Source organism: Mobula hypostoma, chromosome 3 (genome assembly GCF_963921235.1).
Source record: "Mobula hypostoma chromosome 3, sMobHyp1.1, whole genome shotgun sequence".
NCBI lineage: Eukaryota > Metazoa > Chordata > Chondrichthyes > Myliobatiformes > Myliobatidae > Mobula > Mobula hypostoma.
The window spans coordinates 65856708-65881083 of NC_086099.1; the positions used below are offsets into that span (position 1 = coordinate 65856708).

The 24376-nt window shown below is 41.2% G+C and overlaps 1 protein-coding gene across 2 annotated transcripts in view; it reads left to right on the top strand.

Annotated features, from left to right (window-relative positions):
- The window catches only part of guf1 (GTP binding elongation factor GUF1), a 45485-nt gene that overhangs the window by 4315 nt on the left and 16794 nt on the right, over positions 1–24376 (top strand). The window contains exons 3-13 of one of the 2 annotated variants that reach the window (XM_063043212.1): positions 88–236; positions 1003–1083; positions 1898–1973; positions 2107–2192; positions 2814–2878; positions 3935–4138; positions 4885–5024; positions 9613–9736; positions 13138–13270; positions 13411–13554; positions 19584–19717. In XM_063043212.1, the coding sequence (XP_062899282.1) occupies positions 88–236; positions 1003–1083; positions 1898–1973; positions 2107–2192; positions 2814–2878; positions 3935–4138; positions 4885–5024; positions 9613–9736; positions 13138–13270; positions 13411–13554; positions 19584–19717 (1336 nt within the window). The remainder of the gene's footprint in view (positions 1–87; positions 237–1002; positions 1084–1897; positions 1974–2106; positions 2193–2813; positions 2879–3934; positions 4139–4884; positions 5025–9612; positions 9737–13137; positions 13271–13410; positions 13555–19583; positions 19718–24376) is intronic. The other variant, XM_063043213.1, reaches the window with a different exon arrangement.

Here is a 24376-nt window from a genome sequence, read left to right on the forward strand (position 1 = left end):
TATCTCTTCATTTTCTATAGTATGGTATTTGAAATATGTCTGATTGGGGAAGAACATGTCTTAATATTTTAACTGATATGTTTTCAGGGGCAATTATCAAATCTGGACACAACAAACAAGTACTAGATAAACTGCAGGTGGAGCGTGAACGAGGTATTACAGTGAAAGCGCAGACAGCAACTCTGTTTTATAGTCATGCAGGAAGGACCTACCTCTTAAACCTGATTGACACACCAGTAAGTTCAGAACAATTCCCTTTGTTATTACCTTCTTCTTGAGGCCTGGAAGTTAACTGACCTTAAGCTGATAATATATGAGCACTTTTGATGAAAACTGTCCTGTTGTTTAAAAGTGTTCAGAAAGTTACCCATAATCCTGATTTTCCATTGCTCTGTTATTGTTGGAATCTCAGATGCTTCAAATCAGTTGAAGTCTTTTGCTATATTCCCAGTTCAGGGAAAGATACTGTGAGCTTTGGTAGATTTTTATTTTTCAAGTGGGACATATTGGCAATAATGTACATTGACTTGGGTTTACCATATCTTGAAATTGTGCTTTATGTTACTCTTTGTTCGTAAATATAAACTATACTGTATATTTACACTCTAAAGTGAGTCTGGTGTTGGCGCGTGGCCAAGTGGTTAAGGCGTTCGTCTAGTGATTTGAAGGCTGCTAGTTCGAGCCTTGGCTGAGGCAGCGCGTGTGTCCTTGAGCAAGGCACTTAACCACACATTGCTCTGCAGCGACACCGGTGCCAAGCTGTATAAGTCCTAATGCCCTTCCCTTCGCCAACATCGATGGTGTGGAGGGGGGAGACTTGCAGCATGGGCAACTGCTGGTTTTCCATACAACCTTGCCCAGGCCTGCGCCCTGGAAACCTTCCAAGGAGCAAATCCATGGTCTCATGAGACTAACGGATACCTATTTTTAAAAAAATTTTTAAATGTTTTGAAAGTGAGTCTTTACTCAAAAAGAAGTTTTTCATCTCTGCATTTTTCACAGGGTCATGTGGATTTCAGCTATGAAGTTTCTCGTTCATTGTCTGCTTGTCAGGGTGTGCTGTTGATTGTCGATGCCAATGAGGTAAATTAACCTGGTGGACCTTTGATATTTATTACTCTCTTATTGGTGCAGAATAATTTTAAAAAATCTAATATGCAAATATTGTACAATGGGAATGAAGTGACCTGGCCTCCACAACCTTCTAGGGTAGGGAACTTGAGAGCGGATAGTGAGGTCAGCTGAGAAGATCATCAGGGTCTCTCTTCCTGCCATTACAGACATTTACACCACACGCTGCATCTGTAAAGCAAACAGCATTATGAAGGACCCCACGCACCCCTCATACAAACTCTTCTCTCTCCTGCCATCTGGCAAAAGACACCGAAGCATTCGAGCTGTCACGACCAGACTATGTAACAATTTCTTCCCCCAAGCCATCAGACTCCTCAATACCCAGAGCCTGGACTGACAACAACCTACTGCCCTCTACTTGCATATTGTCTTGTTTATATTTATTGTAATGCCTGCACTGTTTTGCGTACTTCATGCAGTCCTGGCTAGGTCTGTAGTCTAGTGTAGTTTTGTATTGTTTTATGTAGTTCAGTGTAGTTTTTGTATTGTTTCATGTAGCACCATGGTCCTAAAAAACATCTCGTTTTTACTGTGTACTGTACCAGCAGTTATGGTCAAAATGACAATAAAAAATGACTTGACTTGACTTGAAATTCATCAGCCTGTGTGAGAACAACTTTGTGTGCACCTCGGTTCAGTGACTACCCCACAATCTTATGGCCATTAATCCTGGTTCGAGATTCAAGTGCTACTGGAAATATCTCAATATGAACTCTGTCATCCTCTTGTATATTTGTTTTAAATGTATTTTTATCCCCCTTAGGGCATTCAAGCGCAGACTGTGGCAAACTTCTTCCTTGCCTTTGAAGCTCAGCTCATGATAATTCCAGTGATAAACAAGGAAAGTGTTTATTTTTCTCTTTGTGTTTGTTTTGTTGTATTGTCCCTTAATAATTTCAAATGCAGCTTGCTTTTGTTCTCAACACAGTGCCAATTAAAATCATTGCAAAATATTCGTCTGATTACCTCTATAGATTGATCTCAAGCATGCAGAACCTGACAGGGTTGAAAAACAGATTGAAAAGATCTTTGATATTCCCAAAGAAGAATGTATCAGGGTACGAATCTTGCTTATATTCTTTTGTGTAGTTGTTCAATTACCCTACTTGGTGAGAAACTGCAGTTTACCTACATTAATCTCATCACAACATGTCTATTAATGTTTCTCCCCAAGGTGTCTGAGTGTTTCAATACATATTATAACTGTTTAGTAGCTGTTCCATTAATCAATTGTTCATATTTTACAGACCAAGGATGTTTATATAAAAACAGATGCATTCAAAATTTATAGTAAAGTAACATTTATTTGTTCCTCATGTTACCGAAGTAAACTTCTAAGGTATGCTGATATTGATCATAATAAACATTTTCACATTTAAAATGTTATTTTATTTAAGTGTTCCAAAATAGAATTCAATTTATGCTACAACCCTGTGACAATATAATAATTGTTGATATTGAAAGTCAACACCATTGCTCACATAAGCTAAAATAGAGATCAGAATTTGTCTTGATCTATGAACTGTACCGTAATCTACGTTACACAAAAAGTAGCTATACACTCCAGTTGATTGCATTTAAAACTAAGAGTTTGATTCGACTGTGAGAAGCACAGAGTTCAGGAACTCTGAAAGTGGTTTGTAATATCTTTAGTAAATATTGCAACTTTTTTTTTACAGATTTCAGCCAAACTTGGAACAAATGTTGATCAGATTTTGAAAGCAGTTGTTGAAAAAATTCCGCCGTAAGTATGGCTTAAGCCATTTCATTTATAATAGTTCACTTTCCGTGTCCTTATTGCTGAAGTGAAAATGGGACTCTCATCATGATAATAAACCCGATGTGGATTCTCAGCAACAGGATTGCTTTCAGAATGTCTCCACATTGAAATCTCGAATCTGAATCTGCTGTGACCATATTTTAATAGCATTGTACTATTTGATACTGATTTGATATTTCAGCAGACTGTGTTCCTTGTAATCAGTATGACTACACCAATTTTCATAAATGTAGCAAAACTATCAGTGAGAGCAGCAATGTGCTCCTCCCAGAAGCTATAATGATGTATTGTAAACTTCATGTACTCGCAACACTATTCTTGCATGAAATAGCTTAGTTCAATTAAGAAAAGGTTCAGCTGTTACTGTCATAATTATCATTGGACAATCTCATTGGAAAACTACTTAGAGCAGGGTTTCCCAACCTGGGGTCCATGGATCCCTCGGCTAATGGTAGGGGCCCATGGCATAACAGAGATTGGGAACCTTTCAGCCTTAAAGTCTCATACCCACAATAGGAAAAAAAATTAAATGGTAGAACTTTAATAAAACTAAAAAAATTCTTATTCTGATATTTTTGCTTTTAACTTTAGGATTTAAAAGATCTGTATTCCCTTCTCTGTATGCTTTGCCTCAGTAATATTTTTTTAATTTGATTGGCTGATTAGCATGTCTTTCTTGTTACTGAATGTCACAGGTTATTTCTAGAAAGCTGCACTTGAAAACATTGGAAAAGATCTATGCACCCAGCACCCAACAATATTTTGTGTATACCTTCGATCAAGGTTTGCAGCAAGCCTCATTCCTATACTGCTGATAATAAAACTTAGATTTTTCTTTGTCAAGTGATCTGATGCATTGTGTGGTTTAACAACAGGAAAACCTCATTCAACAGCTCTGAGTCTGTGGCTATCCTAGTTTTGTATATCTATGATTGTTATAAATATGTTTCTTATTTTAGCATTTGAATCAAAATTGTCTGAATAAAATAACTAAAAAGTTTGTTCTTTTTTGCATTTCAGGCCACGTGCAAACGTTTCAGATCCAATGAGGGCGTTGGTGTTCGACTCTACCTATGACCATTACAGAGGAGTCATAGCCAACATTGCACTCTTTGATGGATGGGTGCAAAAGGGAGACAAAATTATGTCGTCTTACACAAAGAAAGTGTATGAAGTCAATGAAGTTGGAATTCTGAGGCCTGATCAATACCCAGTAGAAAAGCTGTAAGTAATTTACTGTATCAGTTTCATGTTTATAAATATTGGTAATTTTATAATTAGGACTAGATGGGGTGGATGTGGAGAGGGTGTTTCCTATGGTGGGGGTATCAAGAACTAGGGGACATTGCCTCACAGTTGAAGGGTGACCTTTCAGGATAGAGGTAAGGAGAAATTTTTTTAGTCAGTGAGTAGTGAATCTGTGGAATGCTTTCCCACAGACTGCAGTGGAGGCCAAGTCCATGGGTATATTTAAGGCAGAAGTTGATCGTTTTCTGATCGATCAGGGCATCAAAGGATACGACAAGAAGGTCAGTGTTCAGTGTTGAGTAGGATCACTGTACACTGCGTAGGAGCAGGTACACTTCTCCTATGTCTTATGATCGTATAAAAAGATTAGCTTTATGTTGTGCCTGTTACAACCTTGAGGTGTTGTAATGTAGGGGTTGAAGTCCCTTCAATGGTAGTAAAGTGATCATTGTCAGCTGATGACTTGTAATGAAGTTAACTACGGTATTAATGTTGGCTGGGGCATGGAGGGTATCCCTTGCCCTTTTTTGTAATGCTGCCACTGGATCAGATTTGCCTGAAGGAGCAAAAATCTTTAAAGTCACATCTAAAAGTCTTTCTGAAATAAAGGTTCACCTGAGTAACTATACTGGAATGTGACTTTGATAAACTTTGCAACTCAGTTGCCAGAATGCTACCAACAGATCCACGGTTCTGTAATCATGCTTTATTGTAACTTGAAGGTGTGCTGGACAAGTGGGCTATTTGGTAGCTGGAATGAAAGAGGTAAAGGAGGCAGAGATCGGAGATACCCTTCACTTACAGAAACAACCTGTGGAGCCACTAGCAGGGTTCAAACCTGCCAAACCAATGGTCTTTGCAGGTATGAAAAGTGATATTTCTGCATCATAGCCAAGAAAGTTTAAATGCAACAAATGCATAAACTTCCATTGTAGAATCTCTTATTAGAATCAATAGCTCTTCTTGCTCATTAAAAGAGTCAGTTGTACTATGCATTTAATTATATTTTTTTAAAACATTAAAACAAAAAACATGAAGTTGTGGTGGTAGGGGATTTTAATTTTCCATACATTGATTGGGACTCCCATACTGTTAGGGGTCTAGATGGGTTAGAGTTTGTAAAATGTGTTCAGGATAGTTTTCTAAATCAGTATATAGAGCGACCAACTAGAGGGGATGCAATATTGGATCTCCTGTTAGGAAACGAATTAGGGCAAGTGACAGAAGTCTGTGCAGGGGAGCACTTTGGTTCCTGTGATCATAACGCCATTAGTTTCAATTTGATCATGGACAAGGATAGATCTGGTCCTAGGGTTGAGGTTCTGAACTGGAAGAAGGCCAAATTTGAAGAAATGAGAAAGGATCTAAAAAGCGTGGATTGGGACAGGTTGTTTTCTGGCAAAGATGTGATTGGTAGGTGGGAAGCCTTCAAAGGGGAAATTTTGAGAGTGCAGAGTTTGTATGTTCCTGTCAGGATTAAAGGCAAATTTAATAGGAATAAGGAACCTTGGTTCTCAAGGGATATTGCAACTCTGATAAAGAAGAAGAGGGAGTTGTATGAGATGTATAGGAAACGGGGTAAATCAGGTGCTTGAGGAGTATAAGAAGTGCAAGAAAATACTTAAGAAAGAAATCAGGAGGGCAAAAAGAAGACATGAGGTTGCCTTGGCAGTCAAAGTGAAGGATAATCCAAAGAGCTTTTACAAGTATATTAAGAGCAAAAGGATTGTAAGGGATAAAATTGGTCCTCTTGAAGATCAGAGTGGTCGGCTTTGTGCGGAACCAAAGGAAGTGGGGGAGATCTTAAATAGGTTTTTTGCGTCTGTGTTTACTAAGGAAGCTGGCATGAAATCTATGGAATTGAGGAAATCAAGTAGTGAGACCATGGAAACTGTACAGATTGAAAAGGAGGAGGTGCTTGCTGTCTTGAGGAAAATTAAAGTGGATAAATCCCCGGGACCTGACAGAGTGTTCCCTCGGACCTTGAAGGAGACTAGTGTTGAAATTGCGGGGGCCCTGGCAGAAATATTTAAAATGTCGCTGTCTACGGGTGAAGTGCCGGAGGATTGGAGAGTGGCTCATGTTGTTCCGTTGTTTAAAAAAGGATCGAAAAGTAATCCGGGAAATTATAGGCCAGTGAGTTTAACGTCAGTAGTAGGTAAGTTATTGGAGGGAGTACTAAGAGACAGAATCTACAAGCATTTGGATAGATAGGGGCTTATTAGGGAGAGTCAACATGGCTTTGTGCGTGGTAGGTCATGTTTGACCAATCTGTTGGAGTTTTTCGAGGAGGTTACCAGGAAAGTGGATGAAGGGAAGGCAGTAGATATTGTCTACATGGACTTCAGTAAGGCCTTTGACAAGGTCCTGCATGGGAGGTTAATTAGGAAAATTCATTCGCTAGGTATACATGGAGAGGTGGTAAATTGGATTAGACATTGGCTCGATGGAAGAAGCCGGAGAGTGGTGGTAGCGAATTGCTTCTCTGAGTGGAGGCCTGTGACTAGTGGTGTGCCACAGGGATCAGTGCTGGGTCCATTGTTATTTGTCATCTATATCAATGATCTGGATGATAATGTGGTAAATTGGATCAGCAAGTTTGCTGATGATACAAAGATTGGAGGTGTAGTAGACAGTGAGGAAGGTTTTCAGAGCCTGCAGAGGGACTTGGACCAGCTGGAAAAATGGGCTGAAAAATGGCAGATGGAGTTTAATACTGACAAGTGTGAGGTATTGCACGTTGGAAGGACAAACCAACGTAGAACATACAGGGTTAATGGTAAGGCACTGAGGAGTGCAGTGGAACAGAGGGATCTGGGAATACAGATACAAAATTCCCTAAAAGTGTTGTCACAGGTAGATAGGGTTGTAAAGAGAGCTTTTGGTACATTGGCCTTTATTAATCGAAGTATTGAGTATAAGAGCTGGAATGTTATGATGAGGTTGTATAAGGCATTGGTGAGGCCGAATCTGGAGTATTGTGTTCAGTTTTGGTCACCAAATTACAGGAAGGATATAAATAAGGTTGAAAGAGTGCAGAGAAGGTTTACAAGGATGTTGCCGGGACTTGAGAAACTCAGTTACAGAGAAAGGTTGAATAGGTTAGGACTTTATTCCCTGGAGCGTAGAAGAATGAGGGGAGATTTGATAGAGGTATATAAAATTATGATGGGTATAGATAGAGTGGATGCAAGCAGGCTTTTTCCACTGAGGCAAGGGGAGAAAAAAACCAGAGGACATGGGTTAAGGGTGAGGGGGGAAAAGTTTAAAGGGAACATTAGGGGGGGCTTCTTCACTCAGAGAGTGGTGGGAGTATGGAATGAGCTGCCAGATGAGGTGGTAAATGCGGGTTTTTTAACATTTAAGAATAAATTGGACAGATACATGGATGGGAGGTGTATGGAGGGATATGGTCCGTGTGCAGGTCAGTGGGACTAGGCAGAAAATGGTTCAGCACAGCCAAGAAGGGCCAAAGGGCCTGTTTCTGTGCTGTGGTTTCTGTGGTTCTATGGTTAATATTTTCAAACTACTTTAACTAGTCACTGAGTGTAAATGTTAAGCACAATAACTGATATCTTGAAAGCCAGTGAACCTTGGGTAATGGACTTCTCCAGCATTCAAACAATTCTGAGAATGCATCAGACTGGCCATGTTGTTCTGGGTAACTGAAGTACTAGAGCCATGCTGAAACAACAACACAGCAATTGACCAACTGTTGTAAACTAATGGAAGTTCTGCTGCAGTATATTTCACCCAGGATTTTGCTTTGATATATGATGGTCAGAAATAATGTTCAGGTACTTTGTTCAGCTGGATCTCCCAATTAACAGACACTAAGATCATTTTAAAGAAACAAAATAGTATACGACACTTGTGTTTGGACTTCTGAATGTATTAATTAAAAGTTACCAAATGCTATATGTTGGTCAGCAACTGATTCTCTAAAGCACAACAAAACCTACATTTTTGTACCAAACATTGGTTGGGCCACATTTAGAGTATTATGTATAGTTCTGGTTGCCATACTACAGGAATGATCTGGTAGTAACAGAGAGGATACAAAAGGGATCCACCGGAATAATACCTGGAATAGAGAGCTCTCATTGTAAGGAAAGACTGATTAGGCTGGGATTATTCTCACTGGTATGTAGGAGGTCGAAGAATGACCTTATAGAGATTTATAAAATTATGAGAGGCATGGATAGGATCAGTACTCCTGATGAAGTGTCTCAGCCTCAAACATAGTCTCTTTATTCCTCTCTGTAGATGCCTAACCTACTGAGTTCCTCCTGCATCTGTAGAATCTTTTGTATGTATCAATAGTCACATTTTTTTGTTTGCAGTGTAGGGGGATTTAGAACTGGAACATACCAGTTTAAAGAGAGGTGAAAATTTAAAGGAGAACTACACCTAAGTCAAAGTTCATTTTATTGTTATATGCACAATAAAGGTCAAGTTCAATTTTCATTCAACTATATATATATATGTTTTCACTTATACATAAATGAAACAGTGTTTCTCCAGGACCAAGGTGCAAACATATTACCAGTAGCACACAGCACACTGCACACTGGACTTGCAGTATTCTATGTTACCAATGTCCAACAAGGTCTTGTGATCACAATAAAAATGTCCAAGACAATCACTCACACTGCTTACCACCCAATGTGACAGGGTAAGTCCAGGCAACAACACAACAATGCTTTGCAGTATGTCCAGCTCCATCGCTATCAGCAGCTCACTGATGGGACAGTCCTGCAGTACTTGATGTTGTTAGTATCCAGTAGTGACTTGCAACATAATAAAGGCAAACAGGACGAGCAAATACACCTTTGTTTGGACCCGGAGTGCTCTGTCATTTTACTGTGTAAGCACAGGTGCAATGAAAAACATACCTGCAGCAGCTCACAGGCATACTGTATCATATAAGCAACATTCACAAGAGACAGTCAGAGCTAGTGGGGACTGATACAATCACAAAATTGTAAAATCACTTGGATAGGAAAAGCGTAGACTGTGGAGAGATATAGGTCTATTGTGGGCAAATGGAATTACCATAGATAGGCATCACAGTCGGCAGGGTGAAGCTGGACTTACAGGGCCTGTTACTGTGCTGTATGTTTCAGTAATTATATTGAGAAACATTAGTATGTGATTCAGCTTTATGCATTTGTTCTTTTTTCCTTTACCTGTAGATGGAAGTGGTATTCTGTTCCAAGAGAATGATGCAAATCTTTATCAAGTGTCTATGCTTTAGTATCTGATTTTTGCTGCTGTAGAGAGAAGTTATGGGATTTAATAGCACTTTTTTTTCCGAATTACTGTGTTGACTGTTGAGGTGACATTTATTACAAAAAATGTGTACCTACTGTACCTCTTAAATAAATTCAAGTCATTTGAGTGCAGAATTGAGTTAAGTATTTTTACCCTGTAACGGTTTAATTTCCAAGGCATGTACCCTACTGACCAATCTGAGTATACCAACTTAAGGAAAGCTGTAGAGAAATTGACACTGAATGATTCCAGTGTGACAGTTCACCGGGACAGCAGTCCAGCCCTGGGTGCTGGCTGGAGGTAAGTGACAAGACTATATGCCAATCATTAGTTTTCATAATTTTCAGTTCAGTGGTGTTCTCTTCATTTTTTTGTGTATGAGTTCCAGTATTTACTTAGGCAGAAAGTGCTTATCAATACTAAGAAATGAAGAACTCATTTTGGGTAAATTGAAAATGAACAGATTTTGCACTAAAGCATTTAGGATTTTTAGGATTTTTGTTTTCAAAACATCCTCTTAATATTCCATTGATTGGACAGTCTCTTTCTCATTCATTAAGAACAGTAATTATGATTTGAAGAAAAAATGACTTAGTATTGTGGTTCTTATTCAAATTTTATAGAATGAGCAGTTTCTCCCAGGCCCAAATCATTATTTTATTTCAATTGAATTGCGGGACCGGATGGCATCCCAGGGCAAGTACTCAGGATGCACACGGCACAACTGGCAGGTGTGTTTACATTTTTAATCTCTCCCCCACCCAGTATAGAGTGCCCTCCTGCTTCAAAGCATCCACTATTGTCCCTGTACTTAAAAAGAAAAAGGTAAAATCTCTGAACAACTGGCGTCCTGTTGCACTCACTTCAATAATAAGCAAATGCTTTGAGAGGCTGGTTAAGGACTACACCTGCAACATGCTGCCATCCACACTGGACCCCCTATAATTCCCCTACCGACACAACCGAACGACAGAAGACACAATAGCTACAGCTCTACACACCGTCCTTACACACCTGGAGAAGAGGGATGCTTATGTGAGAATGCTGTTCTTGGACTACAGTTCAGCATTCAACACCATAATCCCGTCCAGGCTCGACAAGAAGCTCAGAGACCTCAGCCATCACCCTACCTTGTGTAGCTGGATCCTGGACTTCCTGTCAGATCGCCGGCAGGTGGTAAGAGTGGGCACCCTCACCTCTGCCCCTTTGACCCTCAAAACAGGTGCCCATCAGGGCTGTGTCCTAACCTCCTCCTTGACTCTCTGTACACCTATGACTGTGTCGCCACCCACAGCTCCATCTACTAATTTGCTGTTGACACTACACTGATTGGCCCAATCTCTAATAATAATGAGGCAGCCTACAGAGAGGGAGTCATCACCCTGACACTGTGGTGTCAAGAAAACAACCTCTCCCTCAACGTCGCAAAAACAAAGGAGCTGGTTGTGGAGTACAGGAGGAATGGAGACAGGTTAAACCCTATAGACATAAATGGATCTGGGATTGAGAGGGTGAACAGCTTTAAGTTCCTTGGCATAAACATCACGGAGGATCTCATATGGTCTCTGCATACCGGCTATGTGGTGAAAAGGGCACAACAGTGCCTCTTTCACCTTAGACGGTTGAAGCAGTTTGGTGTGGCCCCCCAAATTCTAAGAACATTCTATAGGGGCACAATTGAGAGCATCCTGACTGGCTGCATCACTGCCTGGTATGGGAACTGTACTTCTCCCAATCGCAGGACTCTGCAGAGAGTGGTGCAGACAGCCCAGCGCATCTATAGATGTGAACTTCCCACTATTCAGGACATTTCCAGAGACAGGTGTGTAAAACAGGCCCGAAGGATCATTGGAGGCCCAAGTCACCCCAACCACAAACCGTCCCAGCTGCTACCATCCGGGAAACGGTTCTGCAGCATAAAAGCCAGGACCAGCAGGCTCCTGGACAGCTTCTTCCACCAAGCCATCAGACTGCTTAATTCATGCTGACACAACTGTATTTCTGTTACATTGACTAGCCTGTTGTACATAATATTTATAAATTACTATAATTGCACATTGCACATTTGAATGGAGACATAACGTGACAATTTCTACTCCTCATGTATATGAAGGATGTAAGTAATAAAGTCAATTCAATTCAGTTCTACAAATAGCAAAACTAGTTTCCACTCGCTATTTAGTACCTGTTCTTTCTGATGAGTTATTTTTTTTTAGTTGTCATTAATTATAATACTGTGGAGATATGGTTGCCATATTGATCTATTTTTGTTTGTTTTCTGGCTCATGTACAAAGTCAACTTAAGGATGTTTGTAAAAAGAGCAGGGAAAGGCCTGTATTACCGAAGCAGTGAGACATTGTAAATTATTGTTGCTCAGAGGGATCTGAGTGTTCTTGCATACATAAATCACTAAAAACCAACACATAGGTACAGCATGCATATAGAATGGTGGCCTTTATTACAAATTGATTTCAGTACAAAAGTAAAGATTTGTTACTATAATTACCTAGTATGTTTTTTTACAGTTTTGTCTCCATACCTAAAATACTATATACTTGTTATAAAGAAGAATAGCAAAGATTCAACAGACTGGTTCTGGGGTTTTTGGGGTGGTACATAGAGCAGAGACAGAGTAGGCTCAGCTTCTTTAGAGTTTAGAATAGGGAGAGATGATCATATTGAAATGTGTTTGTTACAGATAGGACTGGAATGATGTTACCCTGGCTGAGAAGTATAGAACTTGGGCCTTTGTCTCAAAATTAGTATTTAGGACAGAAATGAGAACATTCTTTCGGTGGTGAATCCTAGCAATTTTCTAGCACACGGAAATTTGCTGATTATATTCATAACTGAGATCAATAGATTTTGAAATATTAGGTGAATCATGAGATACAGAGATAGAACAAGATTGCTTTTTCCTTCATTATGGAAAAGGTACAATTTCTTCACAGTCATTAAATGTCAGAAATGTTAAATGTCTTATGGCAAGCATGGAACAGAAGGATTACCTCTTTTCTAGTGTCTATGACCATTGAAGTAACTTGCTGGTGCAAAACTACCATCAAATTTATATTTCCACACTGCTCAAAAAACTTAATGAGAATTATTATATATTTTCCTGTATTTTGGAGAATAAAAATGTTTTGTTTCCCTTTATAACTTCTAAGTAAGCTACAACATACTGATCTGATCTTGTTGTTACTTAGGTCAACATTAAACCAGTTATAGTTATTGTGGAATTCATTTAGCATCAATAGCACTGCATGTATGAAGCTGGATAGCCACATATTAGTAATATGTGGCAGGATAAGGCAGGAACTGGATACTGATTGTGGATGATCAGCCATGATCACAGTGAATGGCGGTGCTGGCTCTAAGGGCCGAATGGCCTACTCCTGCACCTATTGTCTATTGTCTATTGTTATATGTGACCATTCATTTGCTTAAGTGTTTTTTCATGGAAACATTGCTGGGAAAAAACCATGGATTAAAGCACAGAGTTCATACCCATAGGATCCTACCAGTTCAATGGTTTATTTAGTTAAAAACTAAATGTAAAGTGCCTTGATTCATGGCTATCTTTTTTTTCTAGATAATTAGCTAAAGGTCATACAAATCCTAATATTTATATTTTGCAAATATGGTTATATCAATAGATATTACACTAAAGTTAAAGGTAAATTAATGTTCTAATTGCCAGGTTAGGTTTTCTGGGACTTCTGCACATGGAGGTATTCAATCAACGTTTGGAACAAGAATATAATGCATCAGTCATTCTCACTGCCCCTACTGTTCCATATAAGGCGATTCTATTATCCAGCAAATTAATTAAGGTAGTGTGTCTATAAATCATTTTTCACATTGAATACTTTGAAGTTTGAGACCACTGTGAAATTATCTATGACTGGTTTGCTTTTATTAATAACATTTCTGAAAAGCAAAAGCAATTGATGCAATATTGTTTCCATTTTAGCAACATGGAAAAGAAGAAATTACAATTTTAAATCCATGCCAATTTCCTGATAAGCACCAAGTTAAAGAATATTTGGAACCAATAGTCATCGGCACTATCCTCAGTCCTGATGATTACATTGGGGAAATAATGTCCCTTTGTCAGGTACAATCAATCTTTTGGAAAACAATAATCTTTTTTTTATTTAATATAACATAATATATTTGTAATCAACACATTGTTCAGAACTGTTATCAGTTGTTTATGTCATCATAATAGGCCCAAAAAAGAAAATACTGGCTTTGAGAAATTGCAAATGGTAGTAATGTTGAAACGTAGAATAAACTTAAATTTGTATGCTCATTGTGAGGTCCTTTCTACTGAGTTACATAGAAACATAGAAAATAGGTGCAGGAGTAGGCCATTCGGCCCTTCGAGCCTGCACCGCCATTTATTATGATCATGGCTGATCATCCAACTCAGAACCCAGCCTTCCCTCCATACCCCCTGACCCCTGTAGCCACAAGGGCCATATCTAACTTCCTTTTAAACATAGCTAATGAACTGGCCTCAACAGTTTGCTGTGGCAGAGAATTCCACAGATTCACCACTCTCTGTGTGAAGAAGTTTTTCCTAACCTCGGTCCTAAAAGGCTTCCCCTCTATCCTCAAACTGTGACCCCTCGTTCTAGACCTCCCCAACATCGGGAATAATCTTCCTGCATCTAGCCTGTCCAATCCCTTTAGGATCTTATACGTTTCAATCAGATCCCCCCTCAATCTTCTAAATTCCAACGAGTACAAGCCCAGTTCATCCAGTCTTTCTTCATATGAAAGACCTGCCATCCCAGGAATCAATCTGGTGAACCTTCTTTGTACTCCCTCTATGGCAAAGATGTCTTTCCTCAGATTAGGGGACCAAAACTGCACACAATACTCCAGGTGTGGTCTCACCAAGGCCTTGTACAACTGCAGTAGTACCTCCCTGCTCCTGTACTCGAATCCTCTCGCTATAAATGCCAGCATACCATTCGCCTTTTTCACCGCCTGCTGTACCTGCATGCCCACTTTCAATGACTGGTGTATAATGACACCCAGGTCTCGTTGCACCTCCCCTTTTCCTAATCGGCCACCATTCAGATAATAATCTGTTTTCCTATTTTTGCCACCAAAGTGGATAACTTCACATTTATCCACATTAAATTGCATCTGCCATGAGTTTGCCCACTCACCCAACCTATCCAAGTCACCCTGCATCCTCTTAGCATCCTCCTCACTGCTAACACTGCCACCCAGCTTTGTGTCATCCGCAAACTTGGAGATGCTGCATTTAATTCCCTCATCCAAGTCATTAATATATATTGTAAACAACTGGGGTCCCAGCACTGAGCCTTGCGGTACCCCACTAGTCACCGCCTGCCATTCTGAAAAGGTCCCGTTTATTCCCACTCTTTGCTTCCTGTCTGCTAACCAATTCTCCACCCACACCAATACCTTACCCCCAATACCGTGTGCTTTAAGTTTGCACACTAATCTCCTATGTGGGACCTTGTCAAAAGCCTTTTGAAAATCCAAATATACCACATCCACTGGTTCTCCCCTATCCACTCTACTAGTTACATCCTCAAAAAATTCTATGAGATTCGTCAGACATGATTTTCCTTTCACAAATCCATGCTGACTTTGTCCGATCATTTCACCGCTTTCCAAATGTGCTGTTATCACATCCTTGATAACTGACTCCAGCAGTTTCCCCACCACCGACGTTAGGCTAACCGGCCTATAATTCCCCGGTTTCTCTCTCCCTCCTTTTTTAAAAAGTGGGGTTACATTAGCCACCCTCCAATCCTCAGGAACTAGTCCAGAATCTAACGAGTTTTGAAAAATTATCACTAATGCATCCACTATTTCTTGGGCCACTTCCTTAAGCACTCTGGGATGCAGACCATCTGGCCCTGGGGATTTATCTGCCTTCAATCCCTTCAATTTACCTAACACCACTTCCCTACTAACATGTATTTCGCTCAGTTCCTCCATCTCACTGTTCTAATTATTCTGTGGTGAACTGGTGAATGCCAGTGGAATTCACAGCTGAAATTTTTGTACTCTGATAGCAGCTTGCTCTTGTAATTTTCCACATCTAAGGTCATCTGTAGTTTTTTTCCACTTCTTCCACAGAAGTATCTCAAGCACTGTTTTGTGCCCTCCTTTGGATCTGTGCCTTCAGATCAGCTCAGTTTATTGGTATAAATGAAGTCTCAAGATGTCTACAGAGTCCACTGCAGGCACAAGTAGAATGAGATTAAAGAGGTTAAACTTAGTGCAGTTAGAAAATCAATCAACAGGAATCTGGTGAAATAGCAGCAATAGGCATAGAAAGAAGCTTGGAATGTAGAAAAATAAGGATGTTATGGGAAAAATTATGAATCCTAATAGGGAGAAAAATGATAAGTTAATTGTAAAAATGTTGGACAGGAAATTTGTGAGACACAATCGCTGATATGTGAATGATTTGCAGAAGAAGGATGGAAGGCTACAGTTTGCTACAAAAATGAAAAGTTTGTTGCTAGGGCAGACCTGAGAATTTTTCATATCACTGGGTAAACAGGATTAAGAGACAATGCCTCATCCAGATACATGTTCATTTTCGATATCAGCAACTGGTTTCACTACTCTTCATTAGCAAGGGGCCCAGAGGTTAGACAGTAATATCCCTCCAAAAAATCCTGGAACAACTACAATTGTTCCCTTCCTTCTGCATGTGAATATAAGACCATAAGATATAGGAGCAGAAGTAGGCCATTTGGCCCATCGAGTCTGCTCTGCCATTCAATCATGGGCTGATCCAATTCTTCCAGTCATCCCAGCTCCCCTGTCTTCTCCCCATATCATTTGATGCCCTGGCTAATCAAGAACCTATCTATCTCTGCCTTAAATGCACCCAATGACTTGGCCTCCACAACTGTTCGTGGCAACAAATTTCACAGATCCAACACCCTCTGACTAAAGTAATTTCTCTGCATCTCTGTTCTAAACGGACATTCTTCAATCCTGAAATCATGCGCTCTTATCCTAAATTCCCCTACCATGGGAAATAACTTTGCCATATCTAATCTGTTCAGGCCTTTTAACATTCAGAATGTTTCTATCAGATCCCCCCTCATTCTTCTGAACTCCAGGGAATACAGCCCAAGAGCTGCCAGACGTTCCTCATACCGTAACCCTTTCATTCCTGGAATCATTCTCATGAATCTTCTCTGAACCCTCTCCAATGTAAGTATATCCTTTCTAAAATAAGGAGCCCAAAACTGCACACAATACACCAAGTGTGGTCTCATGAGTGCCTTATAGAGCCTCAACATTGCATTCACCTTCTTCACCACCATCTCAACCTGGAGGTTAACCTTTAGGTTATCCTGCACAAGGACTCTCAAGTCCCTTTGCATCTCTGCATTTTGAATTCTCTCCCCATCTAAATAATAGTCTGCCTGTTTATTTCTTCTACCGAAGTGCATGACCATACACTTTCCAACATTGTATTTCATTTGCCACTTCTTTGCCCACTCCTCTAAACTATCTAAGTCTGCAGGCTCTCTGTTTCCTCAACACTACCCGCTCCTCCCCCTATCTTTGTATCATTGGCAAATTTAGCCACAAATCCATTACTTCCATAGTCCAAATCATTGACATACATCGTAAAAAGCAGCAGTCCCAACACCGCCCCTGTGGAACTCCACTGGTAACCATGGCCAGACAGAATAGGATCCCTTTATTCCCACTCTCTTGTTTTCAGCTGATCAGCCAATGCTCCACCAAGGCTATTAACTCCCCTGTAATTCCATGGGCTCTTATCTTGCCAAGCAGCCTCATGTGCAGCACCTTGTCAAAGGCTTTATGAAAATCCAAGTACACCACATCTATTTCATCTCCTTTGTCTACCCTGCTTGTAATTTTCTCGGAGAATTGCAGTAGGTTTGTCAGGCAGGATCTTCCTTTCAGGAAACCGTGCTGGCTTTGGCCCATCTTGTCATGTGCCTCCAGGTGCTCCATAATCACATCCCTAACAATCAATTCCAACAACTTTCCAACCACTGATGTCAAGCTAACAGGTCTATAGTTTCGTCTCTGCTGCCTCCCACCCTTCTTAAATAGTGGAGTAACATTTGCAATTTTCCAGTCATCCGATACAATGCCGGAATCTATCAATTCTTGAAAGATCATTGTTAATGCCTCCGCAATCTCTCCAGCTACAGGTACTTCCTTCAGAACCTGATGGTGTATTCCTTCAGGTCCAGATGATTTATCCACCCTCGGACCATTAAGCTTCCTGAGCACCTTCTCAGTCGTTATTTTCACTGCAGACGTCTTCCACTGTGAAGACTGATGCAAAATACGCATTCAGTTTCTCTACCATCCCTGCATCTCTCATTACAATATCTCCAGCATCATTTTCTATTGGTCCTATATCTACCCTCAACTCTCTGTTACCCTTTATATACTTAAAAAAGCTTTTAGTATCTTTGATATTAGTTGCTAGCTTCCTTTCATAATTCATCTTTCCCTTCCTAATGACCTTCTTAGTTTCCTTCTGCAAGTTTTTGAAAGCTTCCCAATCCTCTATCTTCCCACTAGCTTTGGCTTCCTTGTGTGTCCTCTCTGTTGCTTTTACTTTAGCTCTGACTTCACTGGTCAGCCACGGTAGTGTTCTTCTTCCATTCGAAAATTTCTTCTTATTTGGAATATATCTGTCTTGCACCTTCCTCATTTTTCACAGAAACTACAGCCATTGCTGCTCTGCTGTCCTTCCTGCTAGTGTCCCTTTCCAGTCAACCTTGGCCAGTTCCCCTCTCATGCCATTGTAATTTCCTTTATTCCACTGAAGTAACAACATTGGATTTAATTTTTTCCCTCTCAAATTTCAATGTGAACTCAATCATATTGTGATCACTGTTTCCTAAGGGTTCCTTAACTTTAAGCTCTCTTATCACCTCCGGATCATTTCACAATACCCAATCCAGCACAGCCGATCCCCAAGTGGGCTCAACAACAAGCTGTTCTAAAAAGCCATCCCTTAGACATTCAACAAATTCTTTCTCTTGAGGTCCATTACTGGCCTGGTTTTGCCAATCCACTTTCATGTTAAAATCCCCAACGATCATCATGACATTGCCTTCTGAGACGTCTTTTCTATCTCCTGCTGTAAATTGTAATCCACATCCCGGCTGCTGTTTGGAGGCCTGTATACAACTGTATACGACTATATAACAGTCCCCTGACCTAAACATCATGGAGAAGCTGTGGATAGACCTCAAAGGAGCAGTGCATGCAAGGCAGCCCAAGAATCTCACAGAGTTAGAAGCCCTTTGCAAGGAAGAATGGGCGAAGATCCCCCAAACAAGAATTGAAAGACTCTTAGCTGGCTACAAATAGCGTTTACAAGCTGTAATACTTGCCGAATGGGGTGTTACTAAGTACTGCCATGCAGGGTTCCCAAACTTTTGCTTTGGGCCTTTTTCCTTTTTTGCTATTTTGAAACTGTAAAAGATGGAAATAAAGAAGTTTTCTTGCTTAAAATATTAAAGAAATGTGTCACCTTTAACTTTATGCCTTTTGGAAATCAGTTCATCTTTTACTCGCTTAACTATTCACAGTAACAGAAATTTTGACCAGGGGTGCCCAAACTTTTGCATGCCATTGTATAAAACCATAAAAACATTAAATGTTTATTGGATTTTACCTATACATGGCAAAAGTTGAATTATGTGGCATATAAATTAAGTTTGTGATTTCCAAATAATGGTGACCCCGCACTCCATCACAAAGGCACTTCTGATTTAGTATTGTTACTCACACAGGAAATGTTCCTTTAGGATTCATTGAGTGAAATTTGGTTTTCCAGGCGTCTTTTGTATTTAGTACATGAGTATTTTAAAACTCCAATTTAAATGTATTGCAATATGGCAGATGGTAGCATCAAGCAATGTATTCTAGATTTTTCAAATTTATTGCACTGCAACAATTCTTCTATGTGATAATGTGGTTCCATAAATATTATTTTTAAAATGTGAATTATTCTTTATAATTAGTAAAAATGAATGCCGACATTTTAAACTAAACTTTCTTTGAGGGTATTTCAGATCCAATTCATGAGCTTTGAAATGTAATGCTTGCTTACTGATCACTGATTTGTTTTAGGGTCGAAGAGGTGTTCAGAAGAATATGACTTACATTGATGATCAGAGAGTTATGATGCAATACCAATTTCCATTAAATGAAATTGTGGTAGACTTTTACGACACTCTAAAATCTCTTTCTTCAGGATATGCCAGGTAAGACTATATAATACTCATTTTCTCTCTACGAAGTAGAAACAAAAATCTAAGGAGGAATTATTAGTTAAGTGGAAAGGACGTGTGCGTATCAGTTGAAGGCAATGCTGGGAGAATGAGGAATAGAATGCAGATATGACTGATTTCTCAGCAAATTGAAGACATTGCTGAGCAATCATGAGTAAAACAGATGTAGTAAAAGTTTAAACTGAGCTAAAAAGTGAATTAATTATGAAATTCCATTCATCTCTTCATATACATGCCCACTAGATTTTAATGAGTATTGGATTAAAGTCCAAAATTGTTGTTCTCATCCACATCCCATAACCTCTTGCAGTTCAGAAAATAATCTTAAGTTTTTTTTATTAGTTCACCAATACACAGTCTCACAGTTTCCTATATTCCACTGCCAGATTTTCCTGTTCACTTATTTTTTGCTGCTTTCTGTTCCCAACTTCATTTACTGCAGCGGTAAATTTGGTACTTAAAGAACAGTGCAATATGTCGAGCTTTGTTGAATGCCTCTTGGAAATAGATACAATATCGATTGGCATTCCTTTATTTATAAAATCTATCAGCTTCTCAAGTATCCAATTGTTCCCGCTGCTGCCTGTAAGGAGATTATACGTTCTTCCCACGAACGCATGGGTATCCTCTGGGTGCTCTGGTTTCCTCCCACAGTTCAAAGCCATACTGGTTAGTAGGTCATTGTAAATTCTGCCATGGTTAGGCTCAGATTAAATCATGGGATTGCTGGGTGGCACAGCTCGAAGAGCTGGAAGGGCCTATTCTGCACTGTATCTCAATAAATAAATGTCTGTTCAACGTGCCCTTTAGAAATCCATGCCAGCTCTTTCTGATTGGATTATTTGGAGCAATACGTAAATTAAGTTTGTTCTCCGTGAATATCATTTGATCACAGTTTTAAAATTAGAAAGTACCTAGTTAATGTAAACCACTGGAAACTACTTTTGAAAAAATGAGAACCAGAGTACACTGCTTGAAAATAGCAAATTAAAAATGTATCTATAGAAGTAATATTTCACTCTGTGAAGTGGGGCAGGTGGAGTTGCTCTGATAGGAGGTGGCCTGGACCCATTAGGCTGAATGACTTGCTTTTGTACTGTAATAAATAAACAAATACTTAGAGGATCTCCCCATGGAGATCCTGGGAAGAAATTGCGTTGAATTATTTGAATGGAATTATAAACACAAGAGATTCTGCAGATGCTGGAAATCCAAAGCAACACACACAAAATGCTGGAGGGACTCAGCAGATCAGCAGGTCAGGCAACGTCTACGGAAATGAATAAACAGTCGACATTTTGGACCAGCAACCTTGATGTGTGTTGCTTGAATTCCCAGCATCTGCAGAACCAGCAACTTTGATGTGTGTTGCTTGAATTTCCAGCATCTGCAGAATTCCTGTTGTTTGCATTTTTAAATTCACTACTGCGAAGCCTCTTCCGGTGATGCTTACACCGAAGAAGTTTGGATCCTCTCTTCGACGGGAGTTTAGTGAAACCATCTCTCACTGCTCCCCATCTGAATTTCTTCGGCTCTTCAACTTTTCGACCACATTTTGACTCAGACTCGCTATCACAGCCATATATCCTTTCTTGGAACGTGCCTCCGTCGCCAACTTACTCCAGTCGGCTTTAGGATTCGTTTCCAAGCCTCTCAATTTGGACCTTCTGAGGATCCCAGGTACTCACGTTTTATTGACTCTGCCTCTCGCCGCTTCTCCCGTCAAGCTCTGAAGGCGACTCTCTCCGCCATGAGGAGGTACTTGGTGTCCCTATCCCAGACCCTTCCACACCTTCGGGACACTTTCTTTGCCGTCTGTAATGGTCCTACCCGTTATTTCATCCTCCGTCGGATTCACGCCTGCAATCGCCGTTTTTTTGGCTTTGTCATGTTAGGTAAAGATCGCAAGATCCTACATCTACGGACTCCAGAGCCTGCTGGCCATGAAACTAGCAGGCATGAACTTCAGATTGCAGCCTCTGCCATTGATCTCGCCGGCTCCAACACCTCAGGGCATATTCAAAACCCGGACTCCAGCAACGACCATGGACACATTCAAAGTGATTACGCAACCACCAACTGCAACTCCAGCCTTGAACTCCAGGCCGGGTCTTTATGTGCTGCTATTGTGACTCCCGTCTCCCCTTCCCCCACCAATACTCTGCAATCCCGTCTCCCTCAGATCCCATAGTCAGCTCCTGGGTACTCAGAGGCTCCATCTTCCTCTCACCCCAAACATCCCCTCTCCACTGACACCCCCAGCCTCCCCCCTCCCCCCTCTGATCCCAGCTCTTATCCGTGCCGGGTCTTTACCATCCCCTCCGACCTTCAACTGTCGGAGGCAGAACGCTCTGTCCTCAGTAAGGGCCTCACCTTTGTCCCCCTTCGCCCACACCTCAGCGAGTTCCGCATTCGCCATGATGCAGAACTCTTCTTCTGCTGTCTCCGAGCCTACTTCTTCGGCAAGGACTCTTCCACCCCCACCGATGACCCCTTCTCCCGTCTTCAACCCCCCTCCTCTTCATGGACACCCCGCTCTGGTCTTCTGCCTGCTCTGGATCTCTTTATTGCTAACTGCCAACGGGACATCAACCGTCTCGACTTCACCGCACCTTGTCCCCATTCCAACCTCACTACTTCTGAACGCTCTGCTCTCCACTCCCTCCGCACTAACCCTAACCTTATTATTAAACCCGCCGATAAGGGGGGTGCTGTTATAGTCTGGCGTACTGACCTCTACCTTGCCAAGGCACAGCGACAACTCACGGATACCTCCTCTTATTTACCCCTTGATCGTGACCCCACTAAGGAGCACCAGGCCATTGTCTCCCACATCATCACCGACCTTATCCGCTCAGGGGATCTCCCATCCACTGCTACCAACCTTATAGTTCCTACACCTCGCACTTCCTGTTTCTACCTCCTACCCAAGATCCACAAACCTGCCTGTCCTGGCCGACCTATTGTCTCAGCTTGCTCCTGCCCCACTGAACTCGTTTCTGCATACCTCGACACGGTTTTATCCCCGGCTTTCCGCAGGGATCGCTCCCTACGCGACTCCCTTGTCCATTCGTCCCCCCCATCCCTCCCCACTGATCTCCCTCCTGGCACTTATCCTTGTAAGTGGAACAAGTGCTACACATGCCCTTACACTTCCTCCCTTACCACCATTCACGGCCCCAAACAGTCCTTCCAGGTGAGACGACACTTGACCTGTGAGTCGACTGGGGTGATATACTGCGTCCGGTGCTCCCGATGTGGCCTTTTATATATTGGCGAGACCCGACGCAGACTGGGAGACCGCTTTGCTGAACACCTACGCTCCGTCCGCCAGAGAAAGCAGGATCTCCCAGTGGCCACACATTTTAACTCCACATCCCATTCCCATTCTGACATGTCTGTCCACGGCCTCCTCTACTGTAAAGATGAAGCCACACTCAGATTGGAGGAACAACACCTTATATTCCGTCTGGGTAGCCTCCAACCTGATGGCATGAACATTGACTTCTCTAACTTCCGCTAATGCCCCACCTCCCCCTCGTACCCCATCTGTTACTTATTTTTATGCACACATTCTTTCTCTCACTCTCCTTTTTCTCCCTCTGTCCCTCTGAATATACCCCTTGCCCATCCTCTGGGTTCCCCCCCCTTGTCTTTTTTCCCCAGACCTCCTGTCCCATGATCCTCTCGTATCCCTTTTGCCAATCACCTGTCCAGCTCTTGGCTCTATCCCTCCCCCTCCTGTCTTCTCCTATCATTTTGGATCTCCCCCTCCCCCTCCAACTTTCAAATCTCTTACTCACTCTTCCTTCAGTTAGTCCTGACGAAGGGTCTCAGCCTGAAACGTCGACTGCACCTCTTCCTAGAGATGCTGCCTGGCCTGCTGCGTTCACCGGCAACTTTGATGTGTGTTGCTTGAATTTCCAGCATCTGCAGAATTCCTGTTGTTGACATTTTGGACCTAGAGCCTTCATCAGGACTGGAAAGTAAGGGTGAAGATGGCAGGATAAAATGTGTTGGGAGGGAAAGGAGAACAAGCTGGAGGTGATGGGTGAAGCCAGGTTGATGGGGGAGAGGGGGATGAAGTAAGAAGCTGGGAGATGGTAGGTAGAGAAGGCAAAATACTGGTGAAGAAATCTTATAGGAGAGGAGTGTGAACCATGGGAGGGAGGGAGGAGAAAGAGAAGCAGGGGATAACCCCTTGAGGTAAAACACATGCATTTGTGATAAGATGCAGCATGCATGCTGGGGCGTGTAAATCCCTGTATACACATGCTGTGTTTTATCATCATGTTTTCCTCTAAATTATTAATCTCTGTTGTTTCCCCTTTCATAGTATACAAGCCTTTTGTATGCTAATTGATCTGGATTTGATAGCTCTTTCACTGTGTTATACCAGTTCCACAAAGTAGGCATTGTTTTACACATTTAAACAGACCAGTTTAGGGGAAGTTAAACTATTTTTTCCTTACAACCCTTCTATTCTTACACCTATCTATGATTTCCTCTCATTCCTGCTGATGGTTGGGACATTTATAAGTATTCACCTTTTTTTTTGTTTCTAAATTCCACACATATGGCCTGAGATTACAACTCAAAGGGCCCACACTTAGCTATCTGCTTTAATACCTA